Raw genomic sequence first — 19,358 nt, 5'->3', positions numbered from 1 at the left:
ATAGAAAAAAAATTTCGACAAAATTTTCTATACAAATAAAATTTTTACAAAATTTTCTATAGAAATAACATTTTGACAAAATTTTCTATAGAACTAAAATTTTGACAAAATTTTCTATAGAAATAAAATTTTGCCACATTTTCTGTAGAAAAAAATTTTGACAAAATTTTCTATAGAAATAAAATTTTGACAAAATTTTCTATGGAAATAAAATTTTAACAAAATTTTCTATAGAAATAAGATTTTGACAAAATTTTCTATAGAAATAAAATTTTGACAAAATTTTCTATAGAAATAAAATTTTGACAAAATTTTCTATAGAAATAAAATTTTGACAAAATATTCTATAGAAATAAAATTATGACAAATTTTCTATAGAAATAAAATTTTGACAAAATCTTCTAAAGAAATAAAATGTTGCCAAATTTTCTGCAGAAAAAAATTTTGGCAAAATTTTCTATAGAAATAAAATTTTGACAAAATTTTCTATAGAAATAAAATTTTGACAAAATTTTCTATAGAAATAAAATTTTGACAAAATTTTCCATAGAAATAAAATTTCGACAAAATTTTCTATAGAAACAAAATTTTGACTAAATTTTCTATGGAAATAAAATTATGACAAAATTTTCATAGAAATAAAATTTTGACAAAATTTTCTATAGATATAAAATTTGGCAAAATTTTCTATAGATATAAAATTTTGACAAAATTTTCTATAGAAATAAAATTTTGACAAAATTTCCTATAGAAATAAAATTTTGACAATATTTTCTATAGAAATAAGATTTTGACAATATTTTCTATAGAAATAAAATTTTGACAAAATTTTCTATAGAAATAAAATTTTGACAAAATTTTCTATAGAAATAAAATGTTGACAAAATTTTCTATAGAATAAAATTTTGACAAAATTTCTATAGAAATAAAATTTTGACAAAATTTCTATAGAAATAAAATTTTGACAAAATTTTCTATAGAAATAAAATTTTGACAAATTTTTCTATAGAAATAAAATTTTGACAAAATTTTCTATAGAAATAACATTTTGACAAAATTTTCTGTAGAAATAAAATTTTAACAAAATTTTCTATAGAAATAAAATTTTGACAAAATTTTCTATAGAAATAAAATTTTGACAAAATTTTCTGTAGAAATAAAATTTTGACAAAATTTTCTATAGAAATAAAATTTTGACAAAATGTTCTATAGAAATAAAATTTTTGGCAAAATTTTCTATTGATAATTCCGGAAACTCTCACAATTGTAAACAATTGATAGTTTCAAACCAATGGGGGAAAAACACCAATAATTTTTAATGTTTTATTTGTACAAGAAGTCGTTTTATTTGTACCGTCGCTGCAGAAGTATATTTCAATCAACTCAAGGAATTAGGAATTCATTGTTTATCATATTCAGATAAATGTCGATTAGAATTTAAATTAAAATTGAGTGCTGCAGTGATAGCCCAATTTAAGAAAGGGTTACTTAACTAATATCCTACATACATTACAATTCCCCATGTTGCGATATTCGGAATCACAAATCGCAAGAATTTACTTTTTCTCACAGCGAAAAATAGAGATACTTGCCGAGTTAAATCTAATTCTAATTTGATATTCTCATAACCCTCTGCACCCACAGAGGGTTATGAGAATATCATGGCCAACATTTGATTAAACTTCCAACCTAAACTTTGGACCCTCCATGGAAAGTAAATAAAAAAAACACTGCATATTATTTTAAATATGAATATATGTGTAATATAATTCATATATAATAATTAATAAAGTATACCGTAATATTATTCTATGATTAAAATTATGACAAACCTCTCAACATTATAAAAGTATTATATCTGTTGTATAATTTAATGGTAGTCCTCCAGTCAATGAATTACTGGGTTGTGAACTTCTAAGAATATCGTCGGGAACCATATGCACATCCTGTGTGTAAACTTCTTTGGCCACCAATGTTTGAGATTCAACATAGTCTAGACCGGGTTCGGGTTTGGCTCCCAACAATAGATTACCCTTCTGGACACCCATATATTGTGTAGCCTTTGCATTCAAAGGCAAAAGACCGCAGGTTTCGGCATGAACCTTGCGGTGAGCTTGTAAATTGGAGACGCATGTGAATCTCTTGCCACAGCCATTGCAAAGGAATCGCTTAATGCCAGTATGTACAGACATATGGGTCAATAAACTTTCACGATATGGATAGGCTTTGGGACAGAGCTGAAAATTAAAAAAAAAAATAGATTTCAAAACTTTCTAGTATGAATTTTTAATAAAAAAAAAAACTCACATGACATTTGAAACGTTTCTCATCCGAATGGGCAAATTTAGTGTGCGTTTTGTATTGGGCCTTTATCTTAAATGTTTTACCACATGTATCACACTCATAGGGACGTTCATCTTGATGCAAAAGCATATGTGTTTTCAAAATACCCGCTGTGGTCAAACATTTGCCACAAACTTGACATTGATATATAGGCACACGACCACAATCCGATCGCACATGATCCATTAGTTGTGTTCGACCCATAAATTTCTTACCACATTTATCGCAAACCAAATTCCTTTTGAATTGCACCTCCTTGGAGCCATGTAAACGGGCCCGGTGGGTTTTGAGGGCATCACTGCCAGTCATAAACTTTTCACATATTGCACACCATAACAGATCTTTGTGAGCTTGTTGGGCATGTAATTGAGCCTCTTCGCGTGTAGCAAAATATTGCAGACAATAACAGGGACACTTATGTATTAGGCTACCATCTGGGCCATGCTTGGGAATGTGATCCTTTAAACGTTTCTCCATGAGATAGATTTTATCGCATATATGACACTTGAAGACATCATCTGTGGGCACGTCATCCAAAACCGGTCTCAATAATTCCTTGATTTCTTCATCGGTTTTATTGTGATCCTCTCTCATGTGTCTTTCGAATGGTTTTCTCATGTAGTACAATTTAATGCAGTGTGGACATTGGTATGATTTGTCGCGTTTTTTAAGTTTCAAACGTGCCCTTAACTCTTGACCTGTGATTTTTGATTTTCTTTGACCTTTAGGTGCTTCCCTGTCCGAACAACCTCTTGGACGATATTGGCGTTTTTTGTTTGCTTTTCGCATAAGGCTTTTGAGCGATGGATTCTTGGAAAAGAATGGTTGACAATTGCGTGAAACTTTAATGGTCGACTGTGTCTTCAATTCAGGATAACGAACAGTTATGTGTTGCAATAATACACGGCATTCTGTGTTTCCACCAGTGTCGATCGTATGTGGGGGATACTACAAGGAAACAGCGGAGAAAAGATAGTAGAAAATAAACGTTAAGTGCATACACTCATAGAAAAAAGTCTGTCCAAAATTTCTTTGGGTGTAGCATGTACATAGAAGTAAAATTTTGTAAAATATTTATTTCTATGGAAAATTTTGTCAAAATTTTATTTCTATAGAAAATTTTGTAAAAAAATTATTTCTATAGAAACCTGTGTCAAAATTTTATTTCTATAGAAACTTTTGTAAAAATTTTATTTCTATAGAAAATTTTGTCAAAATTTTATTTTTATAGAAAATTTTATTTCTATAGAAAATTTTGTCAAAATTTTATTTTCTATAGAAAATTTTGTCAAAATTTTATTTCTATACAAAAATTTGTCAAAATTTTATTTCTATAGAAAATTTTGTCAACATTTTATTTCTATAGAAAATTTTGTCAAAATTTTATTTCTATAGAAAATTTTGTCAAAATTTTATTTCTATAGAAAATTTTGTAAAAAATTTATTTCTATAGAAAACTGTGTCAAAATTTTATTTCTATAGAAAATTTTGTAAAAATTTTATTTCTATAGAAAATTTTGTGAAAATTTTATTTCTATAGAAAATTTTGTGAAAATTTTATTTCAATAGAAAATTTTGTCAAAATTTTATTTCTATAGAAAATTTTGTCAAAAATTTATTTCTATAGTCCGGTACCCCTGGCAAATATTTTAGGGTTTATTTTGATCTAATTTGAAAAAAAACTGGACTTCAAAATTTCGTAGTAACGGTTCAGAATTTTCTAAAAATATAAGCGACTGTTATACGAGTGACACATTTCATGTCATGGGCACGGTTGCTACCAAAAGTTGTAAATTTTTTACTGTTTCGTAGAATTCGTGATGTTTTGGTAGATTTTGCAGAATTTTGACAAAATTTTCTATAGAAACAAAAATTTGACAAAATTTTCTATAGAAATAAAATTTTGACAAAATTTTCTATAGAAATAAAATTTTGACAAAATTTTCTATAGAAATAAAATTTTGACAAAATTTTCTACAGAAATAAATTTTTTTACCAAATTTTCTATAGAAATAAAATTTTGAAATTTTTTTCTATAGAAATAAAATTTTGACAAAATTTTCTATAGAAATAAAATTTTGACAAAATTTTCTATAGAAATAAAATTTTGACAAAATTTTCTATAGAAATAAAATTTTGACAAAATTTTCTATAGAAATAAAATTTTGACAAAATTTTCTATAGAAACAAAATTTTGACAAAATTTTCTATAGAAATAAAATTTTGACAAAATTTTCTATAGAAATAAAATTTTGACAAAATTTTCTATAGAAATAAAATTTTGACAAAATTTTCTATAGAAATAAAATTTTGACAAAATTTTCTATAGAAATAAAATTTTGACAAAATTTTCTATAGAAATCAATTTGGACAAAATTTTCTATAGAAATAAAATTTTCTATAGAAATACAATTTTCTATAGAAATACAATTTTCTATAGAAATACAATTTTGACAAAATTTTCTATAGAAGTAAATGTTGACAAAATTTTCTATAGAAATAAAATTTTCAAAAATTTTCTATAGAAATAAAATTTTGACAAAATTTTCTATAGAAATAAAATTTTGACAAAATTCTCTATAGAAATAAAATTTTGACAAAATTTTCTATAGAAATAAAATTTTGACAAAATTTTCTATAGAAATAAAATTTTGACAAAATTTTCTATAGAAATAAAATTTTGACAAAATTTTCTATATAAATAAAATTTTGACAAAATTTTCTATATAAATAAAATTTTGACAAAATTTTCTATAGAAATAAAATTTTGACAAAATTTTCTATAGAAATAAAATTTTGACAAAATCTTCTATAGAAATAAAATTTTGACAAAATTTCTATAGCAATAAAATTTTGACAAAATTTTCTCTAGAAATAAAATTTTGACAAAATTTTCTATAGAAATAAAATTTTGACAAAATGAGATTTTTTTGTTTGGTAGTTTTTTGGTAAAATTTTGACAAAATGAGATTTTTTGTTTGGTAGGTTTTTTTTTGCAATGGAAATTGTCTGTAATAGGTTAATCGAATTTTCTCCCATGAATTTTCTCCCATTAATTTTCGATGAAGTTGAGGTAGGGTTTATTTTTGTTCTAACTTAAAAGAAAATGGATATCAAAATTTCGTAGAAAAAGAAAATTTCTAAAAATATGTGCATTTTATTGCTAGTGACACTTTTTGTGCCATGGTCTAATATATGACTCATTTTTAAACCATGACCACATGGCGCCCATTATTTTTTCGCGTTCCCTGCCCAAACGACTTCTGTCGCCCATATATCACTCTGGGCACACTTCCCATCCTAATCGCAGAGTTCGTCTACTTGCATATGCCATATATGTATATGAACAACTTACCTCTGCTTTTACTTCTAACATATCCTCCAAGGGAAAATGATCATCATCGTCATCATCGCTGTCTTCATTTTTCACCAGCACAACTTCTGTTTCTTCCAATGTATAATCTTTGTCACATTCTTCTGTAGAATAATTTTTCAATAGCTTTCCTTTTTTGACATGACTTTGTGCTTTATATTCTGTAGGCGCGTTTGTTGTCCCCGTTGGCAAACTAGTGTCAATAAACGAATCGCCTTCGCTTAGCAAACATTCCAAAATTTTATCTTTTTCACTGAATATATTGATATCATCTTTTTCGGATTTTACAGCGCTCGTATCGATAGTTGAATATTCAAATTCATCTAGATTTTGAATATCAAGGTGTGAAGTATCCTCCTTGGCCTCTTGTTTTATTTTAATGGGAAATTTGAGATCTTTGGATTCCTTTGCTTCTTCCTCGGAATCATCTTCTTTCTCAAAATCTGGAACATAATCATCTTCACTGTCATCGGACCATGCCGTAGATGGTCCCGCCGTAATGGGGACTTCTTCAATAGGGTCAGTTTCTGGTTTACCACGCGTTTTACGCTCTCGCTTGGGTCGTACTATTTTATCCTTTAAGGGTTTATCTTCAGAATCCTGCTCTTCATTGCCGTTATCTTTTCTGCCAGTCCAATCGACATCTTCGTCATCACTATCATCAAACTCAATTGTGGTCTTTGAACGCTTTTTATTCTTTGTTTGTCTTTTGCGAATGGGTAAATTCAAACCTCCGCCACCGGTACGCTTTCGAGCTGTTCTCGGTGGTTTTGGTTTTTCAGAGGCTTCTTTTTCTTTTGCCTTAGCTTTTTCCAAATCATCAGGTTTAATAATTTTATTAACATTTACGACTTTTATTTCCGTATTGGGATTTAAGAGAGCCGGAACTGAAAAATGAAAAACAAAATTAAATGTATATCTTAAGATCATAAATGTGAGCTATGGTTGCTATGTTTACTTCTTGAGGTAAATTTCCTAATACGATTTCGTGGTGGATCATATTCCGGTTGACCACAAGTATCAGGTCTATTGCGGCGATGTTTAATTAAATTGGAGTAACACGAGAAACGTGAGCTGCAGCATTTACACTCGATAAGTCTGATGCCAGTATGAATAGTGGAATGGGTTACAATGCTTTCGCGATGGGAGAAACTTTTGCCACATACCTAAAATATGAAAGAAGTGATGAGAGTGATAGTAGAATCGAACAAGAATTCAATCTTTGATTATCTTACATCGCATTTGTATGGTTTTTCTCCTAAAATAAAAGAAAAAATGAAATTAATTTTTAGGGCAAATAAAACAAATAAATAAAAATTATTTACCTGTATGAGTTCTTTCATGTTCAATCAATCGAGCTTTTTGCTTAAAGTTTCTGCCACAATAGCTACAACAGAATTTCAATTCCCCACTATGATTCTCTTTGTGGTGTTTCAAATTGTATTTTGTCACAAATGCCATGGGACACAAATCACATTTAAATGGCTTAATTGAGCCACAATCGTTTTCGATATGTCGGCGATAGGGTTCTATGGTCTTATAGGCTGCCCCACATTTTTCACAATTATACAATTGTCGGTCCACTCCATTGTGTATATCTCGTATGTGGACCCTGTAGTCTTCTTCATTAGTGAACGTTGTGTCCTTGCATAGACGACAAGCAATTGTTGTATGCTCTGTTTCACGATGTTTTTTTAATTCTTCGTCAGAGCAAAAACGAGCCTCACAATATCGACAAAGAAATCCTCCAGGAGGTTCATGTTTTTTCACATGTTTCACATAGCCATGTAACGATACCAAGGCCTTATTACAAATTGGACAAAATAGTTTCGGTACTCCTTGTGTGGATAATTTAACGAGCATAGCCAATTGAGCCTCTGTTGAGGTTGCAGCAGATGCATCCAGTTGTTCTTGGAAAGCCGATGTTTCGGGTTGGTCTGGAAAAGTAGTCTCATCGGGGTGATCTGGGAAAGCAGATTCATCGTGTTGTTGTTCTAGGAAAGCTGATGGATCGGGTTGTTCCGGGAATGCCGATGTATCGGGGTTTTCTAAAAATAAAAAAAAATTAATAACTAATAACTAAAAACATGGGAAAGGATAAAAATATTTTAAGATTGATGCTTGTTTCATCTGTATTTAATTAACAAAAATGTGTAGAAAATTTATGTCTGGATAAGAAAATTTGATTTGCACTTAAAATTTCGGCTAACGTCAAAAAATTTTGACAACATTTCCTTATAGAAATAAAATTTTGAGAAAATTTCCTTATATAAATAAAATTTTGACAACATTTCCTTATAGAAATACAATTTTGAGAAAATTTCCTATAGAAATGAAATTTTGGCAAAATTTCCTTATAGAAATAAAATTTGGACAAAATTTCCTATAGAAGTGAAATTTTGACAAAATTTCCTATAGAAATTAAATTTTGACAAAATTTCCTATAGAAATGAAATTTTGGCAAAATTTCCTATAGAAATGAAATTTTGGCAAAATTTCCTATAGAAATGAAATTTTGGCAAAATTTCCTATAGAAATGAAATTTTGGCAAAATTTCCTATAGAAATGAAACTTTGCCAAAATTTCCTATAGAAATGAAATTTTGGCAAAATTTCCTATAGAAATGAAATTTTGGCAAAATTTCCTATAGAAATGAAATTTTGGCAAAATTTCCTATAGAAATGAAATTTTGGCAAAATTTCCTATAGAAATGAAATTTTGGCAAAATTTCCTATAGAAATGAAATTTTGGCAAAATTTCCTATAGAAATGAAATTTTGGCAAAATTTCCTATAGAAATGAAATTTTGGCAAAATTTCCTATAGAAATGAAATTTTGACAAAATTTCCTAAGAAATGAAATTTTGACAAAATTTCCTATAGAAATGAAATTTTTCTTTAGAAGTGAATTTTTCTATAGAAGTGAAATTTTGGCAAAATTTCCTATAGAAATGAAATTTTGGCAAAATTTCCTATAGAAATGAAATTTTGGCAAAATTTCCTATAGAAATGAAATTTTGGCAAAATTTCCTATAGAAATGAAATTTTGGCAAAATTTCCTATAGAAATGAAATTTTGGCAAAATTTCCTATAGAAATGAAATTTTGACAAAATTTCCTAAGAAATGAAATTTTGACAAAATTTCCTATAGAAATGAAATTTTTCTTTAGAAGTGAATTTTTCTATAGAAGTGAAATTTTGGCAAAATTTCCTATAGAAATGAAATTTTGGCAAAATTTCCTATAGAAATGAAATTTTGGCAAAATTTCCTATAGAAATGAAATTTTGGCAAAATTTCCTATAGAAATGAAACTTTGGCAAAATTTCCTATAGAAATGAAATTTTGGCAAAATTTCCTATAGAAATGAAATTTTGGCAAAATTTCCTATAGAAATGAAATTTTGGCAAAATTTCCTATAGAAATGAAATTTTGGCAAAATTTCCTATAGAAATGAAATTTTGGCAAAATTTCCTATAGAAATGAAATTTTGGCAAAATTTCCTATAGAAATGAAATTTTGGCAAAATTTCCTATAGAAATGAAATTTTGGCAAAATTTCCTATAGAAATGAAATTTTGACAAAATTTCCTAAGAAATGAAATTTTGACAAAATTTCCTATAGAAATGAAATTTTTCTTTAGAAGTGAATTTTTCTATAGAAGTGAAATTTTGACAAAATTTCCTATAGAAATGAAATTTTGGCAAAATTTCCTATAGAAATGAAATTTTGACAAAATTTCCTAAGAAATGAAATTTTGACAAAATTTCCTATAGAAATGAAATTTTTCTTTAGAAGTGAATTTTTCTATAGAAGTGAAATTTTGGCAAAATTTCCTATAGAAATGAAATTTTGGCAAAATTTCCTATAGAAATGAAATTTTGGCAAAATTTCCTATAGAAATGAAATTTTGGCAAAATTTCCTATAGAAATGAAATTTTGGCAAAATTTCCTATAGAAATGAAATTTTGACAAAATTTCGTATAGACATGAAATTTTGACAAAATTTCCTAAGAAATGAAATTTTGACAAAATTTCCTATAGAAATGAAATTTTTCTTTAGAAGTGAATTTTTCTATAGAAGTGAAATTTTGACAAAATTTCCTATAGAAATGAAATTTTGACAAAATTTCCTATAGAAATTAACTTTTGCAATTTTTTTATATCCACCATCGAAACAGGAACTTAATGTCCATTCTGTTGTACTGACAATTTGTTCGGCTAACAACAACAAAGGCTAATTGCCGATAGATATTGACACCGAAATGTCATAATATTTTTCACTCCTTCCGATCTCTTATTTCCACAGTAATGGCCGCATCCTCAGATTAGTTCCTTAAAAGTCGGTATGTACATCCTACGAAATTTCCGTTAACCATAAGAAATGTACTGTTATTTTTTTTTTTTTTTGTTTTAGAGAATACCGAGTTATCGACTGTCTACAATGTGCTACCATAAGAACTAAAAGGCAAAGCTGTATTAATGGCATACTACAGGAATTTTCCAAACTCAATTTCCGAATGATATTAAAACTGGAATGCCATCATATTTTTCACTCCTGCCAATCCCATATTTCCATAGTAGTGGTCGCATCCTCAGATTAGTACCTAATGCTCCGTCCAGACTATACGTTATTCCGGACGGAATATCTGTGTTTGTAAAGAATCTTTACAGTGTATCCAATCGCTAGGAATTGTCGGCGATGGCTAAATAATCGGTAAATGTGTTATCAATCCCATTAACAAGCTGCGGTATGTGGCCAATATCTGGCATATGTTCAACCCGAACATTGCCGTCCGGATAAACTTATAGTCTGGACGGCGCATAAAGGGCGGTATGCACGTCTAACGAATTTCCGGTAGCCTTAAGATATGCATTCATATTTTTTACAAGACGATGAGGACCCGACCGTTCTACAAGATCATCAAAATTTGTGGAACCCAAATGACATGCATATTTTCTATGCAAGTTTTGACAAGATTTGATAAAAATGTAATCGCCGTCAAATATAAAGTATATATGTTTACTAGGGCTGTCAGCCGGGAAATCCCGGGATTTTAAGGACTGAATTATTCCTGAAAATTGGGAGCCACCATGGTGTAATGGTTGGTTAGCATGGCCGCCTTGCATACACAAGGTCGTGGGTTCGATTCCTGCTTCGACCGAACACCAAAAAATTTTCCAGCGGTGGATTATCCCACCTCAGTAATGCTGGTGACATTTCTGAGGGTTTCAAAGCTTCTCTAAGTGCTTTCACTGCAATGTGGAACGCCGTTCGGACTCGGCTACAAAAAGGAGGTCCTTTGTCATTGAGCTTAACATGGAATCGGGCAGCACTCAGCGATTAGAGAGAAATTCACCAATGTGGTATAACAATAGACTGAAAAGTCAAAGTGAGCCTTATACATCGGGCTGCCACCTAACCTAATTCTGAATTTCGGTTTTTTGTTTTTATTTTGGATAAAAAAAAAATAATCCAAATTTTTTAAATTTGTGGCTTTTTAAGATTTGTTATTAATAAATTGAAATCTTAGACCATTGTCGACTGTGAGAGATGTTTTTCATTGTATTTATTTGATGAAACTTTAGATGCTTGATATTTTTATGAAGTTACTTAAAACGATGAAGTACAAAAAATAACATGATGGTACAATGAAAATCCTTTAAATCTTTTTTTTTTTGAGTAAGATAGCGATATGATATTACTTCCTTCTCTTCATAAAATTGAATTGGACTAAGTGCTACATTTTTTTTCAATTTTTCAATATGCCTTTGTTAGCTTTTTTGTTAATAATATTGAATTAAGCCAAATTGGCATAATGTACTACAATTTTTCGGTGCTGTAGATTGTTATTAGTTACAATATTTAAAGAATCCCGAAAACTCCCTAGATTCAATATTTTGAAATCCCAAATCGCTAGATTTTTAAAAATCAATCCCGAATGACAGCCTAAATATTTACACTTTTCATTTATACCTCATTCACATTACACTTTCAATGTGGATGGGCTATTAGATATTTCCACCAAAACTCTAATACCCATTCATTCAATTCGAAATCTACTAAAAGTGGGTCTAAAGTTCCCTTTTTTAGAGTTGAAATCTAATTAAAGTGGATCTAAAATCCCCTTTTTAGAGTTGAAATCTAATTAAAGTGGATTTTTGAAGTGTGTTGAGAACGAGGTATTAACAACACTCTTTTATAGTGCCACCATTACATTGTTCGGCCCTCAATGTATTAAAATAACAAATCGACAAGTACAACCCTGTGATAGCGGCCTTTTTTGACACTTGTTTTTTTCTGAAGTCATGAACACCACCAACAAGAAAATCTTATGGAAAAGATGAATATACAACAGAACACGAAAAAAGATTGAAAATCAGATATAAAATTTAATAAAATCTTAATAATATACAAACACTCACCCACTCCCGTCGATTCCATTGTGGACAGATAAAACTATTCCAAGTTCCTAATTTATCTTATGAAGGTTTATTGCTTTTTGTCATTCCGCATACCAATTGAATTGCTTTTTTTCCCCTTTTTCTGCTAATCAATTCTTAATTTCCATGGAAGTGTACTGATGAATAGACAGAAAAACTTAATAGTTTTGTTATCGATGTAAAATTGTTTTCAAATTCATTTCATTTAGTTCTTTATATTTCGTCAACTACACACACCTTTTTATACACTTTAAAAATTCATTAAAATATCAAACGATCACGGAAAGAAATAATTTTTCGTCTTCGTTGCAATTTTTCTGGTTACACCTTGAGAAAAAGTCGATGAAATTATTCTCTACCAAGCAATGGCGTTGTTCACTAAAAACAGAGATGCCAAGCCGAAGATATTTGGTATCACTAAATAAAAACGTGGTGACCCTACTAATAACTGTCAATGTAATACGGCATTTTTTAACGGAGATTGGAAATTAACGAAAATGATGGTGCGAGTGTTTTATAGCAAACTTGGAAAAAATAATCCTATTTAAATAGCTATATATTCGAGAGATTTTAGTGCTGAACTAATCTAACTTTAACATACGTTTTTAAATGTCATAAGGTAAGTATGATATTATTTTTATTCACTTATTATGGGCCGTACTGAGTTCGTGTCTCATAGGTAAAAATCATTTTTTTTTTCGTATTTAGAGTTGTTAAGGTAGGTATTAAGTTCCACTTTAAGGTGAGTACTACGTTCGGGTTTTTCACCAAAACACTAAATTAAAAGTACAAATATATATTTGAAGACAACTATATTTTTATAAAGTTTTGTGAAATAATGAATGGAAACGATATAAGGAATTGATTGTGAACCCTTTTATATTTATAATTTAATTAATTTAAAAAAGTAACCGTGAAAACAAGCTGGTTTTCAGCTTGAAAACCGAACATAGTACTCAGCTTTAGCCGCTAAAGTGAAAACTAAATCACCAACAAAAAAAGCATACAATTATACATATTTTTTACAAAATGTATTATAACTTGATGGGGAATAGCCCAAAGCAAATTTTCGGAAAGTTTGTATTCCTTAAAATGGATTATTAAACAAAAGTAATCGTGAAAAAATGAAGATTTTAACGGCTAAAGGTGAGACTAAGTTCCAGTTTAGCCGCTAAAGTGAAAACTACATCAGCAAAAAAGGCATAAAATTATACATATTTTTTACAAATTTTATTATAACTTGATGGGGGAATAGTCCAAAGCAAATTTTCAGGAAGTTTGTATTCCTTAAAATGGATTAAAGAAAAGTAATGGTAAAAAAATGAAGATTTTAACGGCTAATGCTTAGTACTAAGCTCGTTTCTGCGACAATCGAATATCTTCTCCTATCTCCGTAACTAGGGTCTCAAACCCAGGGATGTTAACTTATTTATGCGAAATAATATGCCTGTCTATTTTTTCGTGCGAAAAATCCAGGGCTGTTTAAATATTTGTTGGAAAATGCTCAAAACAAATATTTCGCATTTATTCCGCACTAACGTTTTTTTATATGGAGTATAACAGTTTTTCGTGCGAAAACGTGATCTTAGTACTAGGCTTAACATTTTAAAAATGCGCATTCTGTACAGACAAAATGACGGCAAAGCACTTTTTTCAGAAAAGAAAACACCATTAAACTCGAACTTAATACCCACCTTTATGCTTAGTACTAAGTTCGTTTATGCGAAAAACGAGTATTTTCATATATCTCTCTAAATAGGGTCTCAAAACCAGAGATGTTAACTTACTTATGCGAAATAATATACATACCTGGCTATTTTTTCGTGCGAAAAATCCAGAGTTGTATAAATATGTTCTTTAAAATGCTCAAAACAAACATTTCGCATCCATTCCGCGCTAACGTTTTTTTTATATGTAGTATAACAGTTTTTCGCGCGAAAACGTGATCTTAGTACTAGGCTTTACGGAGAAGTGACAATTTAAAGCCCGGTATGCAGCTCTTGGGAAAATTCCTGTTGCGTGTCGATAATACAGATTTTACCATACATTTCTCATGGGAACATAATGTAAACCATCGATAACAACTCCTCACGAATTTTCGATAGCGAAAATACCAATGCATTTCTTATTGGTAGGGGAAATTTCATTAGAGGCGCATACCGGCATTAAAACCCGGTACGAACCTGTAGCGGAAATTTTGTTTACATGCCAATAACACAATTATGCTATGTATTAAGGGAGCAAAATGTAAACAATCGATATTAACGCCTCACGGAACTTTCGTTAGCAAATATGTAGCAATGCATTTCTTATGAATAAAGCCCGGGCTTTTACGTGCACAGTTACGCAATGTATTAAGGGAGCAACATTTAAAAATCGATAATAACGTCTCACGGAACTTTCGTTAGCAAATATGTAGCAATGCATTTCTTATGCGCCGTACAGATTATAAGTTTATCCGGACGACAATGGTCGTGTCGAACATATCCCATATATTGGCCACATTATAAGTTAAGTCCGAAGGCATAATCGATACTGCTGCATTTTTATGGGGTCGACAACATATTTACCGTTTATTTAGTCATCAACGAATTGTCGTATCGATTGGACACACTCTAATGGTGTTTTCTTTTCTTGTAAAAAATGTGCACTTTTTTTGCAAAATGTACTTTTTAGGTTCTTTTCTAAAAAAAAAAACAGGCAAAAGTGCGAAAAGGCTTCGAATTCTGTTGTGAAAATAGTGCCACGCATAGAGACAAATTACGGGCATTTTCAGCACTGCCAACAAACGAGAGTGCTGCGATTGCCCTGTTTCCTTCTTTGAATTCTTTTCTGCCCGCTGAAATGATAGCATTTTTTTAGGTTGCTGGTAACATTTAAAAAATGCGCATTCTGTACAGACAAAATGACGGCAAAGCACTTTTTTCAGAAAAGAAAACACCATTAGTTTCTTTTCAAATACAGACATTCCGTCCGGAAAAACTTATAGTCTGTAAGACGCTTTATGAATCTTCCGTGCTTCCGGTCTTCCGTGCTTTTAAATGCCAATAACACAGTTTGCAATGTATTAAGGGAGCAAAATATAAAAATCGATAATAAAGCCTCACGGAACTTTCGTTAGCAAATATATAGCAATGCATTTCTTATGACTAAAGCCCGGTGTGCATCGCTTGCGAAAAATTTCTGTTTCATGCCGATAACAATTTCCAATGAAAGAAATATGTAAATAGTCGATAACAACGCCAAGCGGGATTTTCAATAGCAAAAACAATCGGACGTTAAGTCTGGTATGCACCTGTGGCGGAAATTTCGTTTGTATGTCAATAATACAGTTTTGTCATGTATTTCTTATGGGAGAAAAATTGGAAACAATCGATAATAACTCCTCACGGAATTTTCCTTAGCAAATATTGCAATGCCTATCGTATGGGTAGTGAAATTTCATTAGAGAGGCATATCGGGCTTTATGGCAGAAAATGCAAAGCATCGATAAAATCGTTCTACTGAAAATTTCACTCGAAAAAGTACCTATGCATTTCTATGGGTAGCGAAAATTCCGAAAAAACGCGATTTTCAACTCGAAACCCGAACGTATTACCCACCTTATAGTGAATATTGGGTTTACGTGCCAATAACACAGTTATGCAATGTATTAAGGGAGAACAAAAAGTAAACAGTCGATAATAACACCTCATGGAACTTTCGTTAGCAAATATGTAGCAATGCATATCTTATGACTAAAGTCCGGTATGCGGATTTTCTTTTACGTATCGATAATGCAGTTTGTCACATATTTCCATTACATATGTAGATTATGGATAACATATGTAAATTATGGATAATGCGCTTTACAGACTATCAGTAATTCCGTACGGAATGTCGGTGTTTGTAAAAAATCTTACAGTGTGTCGGATCGATACGACTTGTCGGCGATGACTACATAATCGGTAAATGTGTTATCGATCCCATAAACATGCAGCAGTATCGATTATGCCTTCGGACTTAACTTAAGCGGACCTTAGACGGTCGGATAAACAATCCGACAGAGGTTCGTCTATTTGTTGTGTGTTCGTTCAAGTTTTGCCCTTACACTGCACGAACAAATGTGATGACAACATTAAAAAATAAGAAGAAGCATAAACAAACAATGAAGTTGTACGAAATCTTCGGTGAAACCATTTTTTACTGAAAAAATGGAAGAAAATAATAAAAAAATCCTGGTATATGTGTCAAAACAATGATACCTGAAGTAATCCACATTTAATATATTACAAATTACTTGATGAATTTAAAATACTTGTCGCCTGGTTTCCCATTGATTGGAAGTGGATATTTTCCACGTTTTTGCCACAATACTGGTTTAGATTTATATATTTCTTTAATTTTCAACCAGAATTGGCGATCCATCATTAATTTCATTGCAGAAATGCCTGTTTTTAATGTAAAAATAAATTTGTCTTTGATAATGTTTGTCGAACATCCCCTTACACTCAATGATTTGTACCACCCAACCAGAAAAAATCAAAGTTGTTTTGATTTTATACCAACACGTCCCCGCGACAGCCGAACACGACCTTATACAATCGGATTTGTCGCCGCAACGTGTTGTGTCGCAGGGTTTATCCGACCGTATAAGGTGCCCTTTATAATATGCACAATATATGGGATATGTTCGACACGAGCACTGTCGTCCGGAATAACTGATAGTCTGTAAAGCGCATAACATCGCTTCGCGGAATTTTCAATTGAAAAAACACAATCGGGCTTTAAGTCCGGTACGCACCTCCAACGGAAATTTCGTTTGTATGCCAATAATAGTACAGTTTTGGCATGTACCTCGTATTGGAGAAAAATGTAAACAATCGATAATAAAGCCTCACAGAAATTTCCTTAGCAAATATAGCAATGTCTATCTCATCGAAAAAGTACCTATGCATTTCTCAATGGGTAGGGAAAATTTCGCTGTTGCCATTAACGCTACCGAAAAATTTCGTGGAGTGTTGTTATCGATTTTAACATACACACATGGTAACACTGCATTATCTGTATACAACGGAATTTTCACTAGATAACGGGTTCACTGCATAACGGGTTTAAAAGTAGAAAATGAAAAAAATCGATAAGATCGGAAATCTCGCTATTAAAAATAAATATTTATTTCTTATCGATAAAATAAAATTTTGACAAAATTTTCTATAGAAATAAAATTTTGACTAAATTTTCGAAAGAAATAAAATTTTGACAAAATTTTCGAAAGAAATAAAATTTTGACAAAATTTTCTATAGAAATAAAATTTTGACAAAATTTTTTATAGAAATAAAATTTTGATAAAATTTTGACAAAATTTTCCGTAGAAATTAAGTTTTGACAAAATTTTAAAGCAATAAAATTGTGACAAATAAGAAATAAAATTTGGCAAAATTTTCTATAGAAATAAAATGATGACAAAATTTTCTATAAAAATAAAATTTTGACAAAATTTTCTATAGAAATAAAATGAAGACAAAATGTTGACAAAATTTTCTATAGAAATAAAATTTTGACAAAATTTTTGATAGAAATAAACTGTTGACAAAATTTTCTATAGAAATAAAATTTTGACAAAATTTTCTATCGAAATAAAATTTTGACAAAATGTTGTATAGAAATAAAATGTTGACAAAATTTTCCATAGAAATAAAATTTTGACAAAATTTTCTATAGAAATAAAATTTAAGGGAGTAAACTGTAAACAGTCGATAATCATGGAATCTTCGTCATCGATATAGCAATGCATTGACAATAAATAGAAATAAAATTTTGATACATTTTCAATAGAAATAAAATTTTGACAGTATTTTTTACAGAAATAAAATTTTGACAAAATTTGCTATAGAAATAAAATTTTGACAAAATTTGCTATATAAATAAAATTTTGACAAATTTTTTATAGAAATAAAATTTTGCAAAATTTTCTATAGAAATTTGACAACATTTTATAGCAATAAAATTTGGACAAAATTTTCTATAGAAATAAAATTTTTTATAGAAATACAATTTTGACAACATTTTCGATAGAAATAAAATTTTGACAAAATTTTCTATAGAAATAAAATTTTGACAAAATTTTTGATAGAAATAAAATGTTGACAAAATTTTCTATAGAAATAACTTTTTAACAACATTTTCTATAGAAATAAAATTTTAACAAAATTTTCTATAGAAATAAAATTTTGACAAAAATTTCTATAGAAATAAAATTTTGACAAAATTTTCTATAAAAATAAAATTTTGACAAAATTTTCTATGGAAAAAACATTTTGACAAAATTTTCTATAGAAATAACATTTTGACAAAGTCTTCTATAGAAATAACATTTTGACAAAATTTTCTATAGAAATAAAATTTTGACAAAATTTTCTATAGAAATAAAATTTTGACAAAATTTTCTATAGAAATAAAATTTTGACAAATTTTCTATAGAAATAAAATTTTGACAAAATTTTCTATAGAAATAACTTTTTAACAAAATTTTCTATAGAAATTAGGTTTTGACAAAATTTTCTATAGAAATAAAATTTGACAGCATTTTATAGAAATAAAATTTTGACAAAATTTGCTATAGAAATAAAATTTAGACAAATTTTTTATAGAAATAAAATTTTGATCAAATTTTCTATAGAAATAAAATGATGTCAAAATTTGCTATAGAAATAAAATTTAGACAAATTTTTTATAGAAATAAAATTTTGCAAAATTTTCTATAGAAATAAAATTTGACAACATTTGACAGAAATAAAAGTTTGACAAAATTTGCTATAGAAATAAAATTTAGACAAATTTTCTATAGAAATAAAATGATGACAAAATTTTCTATAGAAATTAAACTTTGACAAAATTTTCTATAGAAATAAAATTTTGACAAAATGTATAGCAATGCATTGACAATTGTGCAACCGACAATAATTTTCTATAGAAATAACATTTTGATAAACTTTTCTATAGAAATAAAATTTTGACAAAATTTTCTATAGAAATTAAGTTTTGACAAAATTTTCTATAGAAATTAAGTTTTGACAAAATTTTCTATAGAAATAAAATTTTGACAAAATTTTCCATAGAAATAAAATTTTCTATAGAAATTAAGTTTTGACAAAATTTTCTATAGAAATAAAATTTTGACAAAATTTTCCATAGAAATAAAATTTTGACAAAATTTTCT

The 19,358-nt window shown here is 29.1% G+C and overlaps 1 protein-coding gene across 3 annotated transcripts; it reads right to left on the bottom strand.

Moving 5' to 3' along the window:
* Nucleotides 1-1,737: 1,737 nt before the first annotated feature.
* On the bottom strand, nucleotides 1,738-12,527 carry zf30C (zinc finger protein 30C). 3 transcript variants are annotated; one of them, XM_075293625.1, is made up of 8 exons: nucleotides 12,394-12,527; nucleotides 12,139-12,293; nucleotides 7,042-7,764; nucleotides 6,952-6,974; nucleotides 6,675-6,882; nucleotides 5,699-6,603; nucleotides 2,308-3,291; nucleotides 1,738-2,237 (listed from the first exon to the last, which is right to left on the bottom strand). In XM_075293625.1, exons 2-8 carry the CDS (start codon nucleotides 12,155-12,157, stop codon nucleotides 1,842-1,844), a joined length of 3,258 nt encoding a protein of 1,085 aa, XP_075149740.1. In that variant the 5' UTR covers nucleotides 12,158-12,293; nucleotides 12,394-12,527; the 3' UTR covers nucleotides 1,738-1,841. The 3 variants fall into 3 exon arrangements, with proteins under 3 accessions (XP_075149740.1, XP_075149742.1, XP_075149741.1); XM_075293627.1 differs by having other exon boundaries at nucleotides 12,139-12,313; nucleotides 12,394-12,509; XM_075293626.1 differs by lacking the exon at nucleotides 12,394-12,527 and having other exon boundaries at nucleotides 12,139-12,376.
* Between the last annotated feature and the right edge of the window lie 6,831 nt (nucleotides 12,528-19,358).

This window comes from Haematobia irritans, chromosome 2 (genome assembly GCF_050003625.1).
Source record: "Haematobia irritans isolate KBUSLIRL chromosome 2, ASM5000362v1, whole genome shotgun sequence".
Classification (NCBI taxonomy): Eukaryota; Metazoa; Arthropoda; class Insecta; order Diptera; family Muscidae; genus Haematobia; species Haematobia irritans.
Note: the sequence above shows the minus strand (reverse complement) of the source record. Positions and strands in the feature narration are given on the sequence as shown.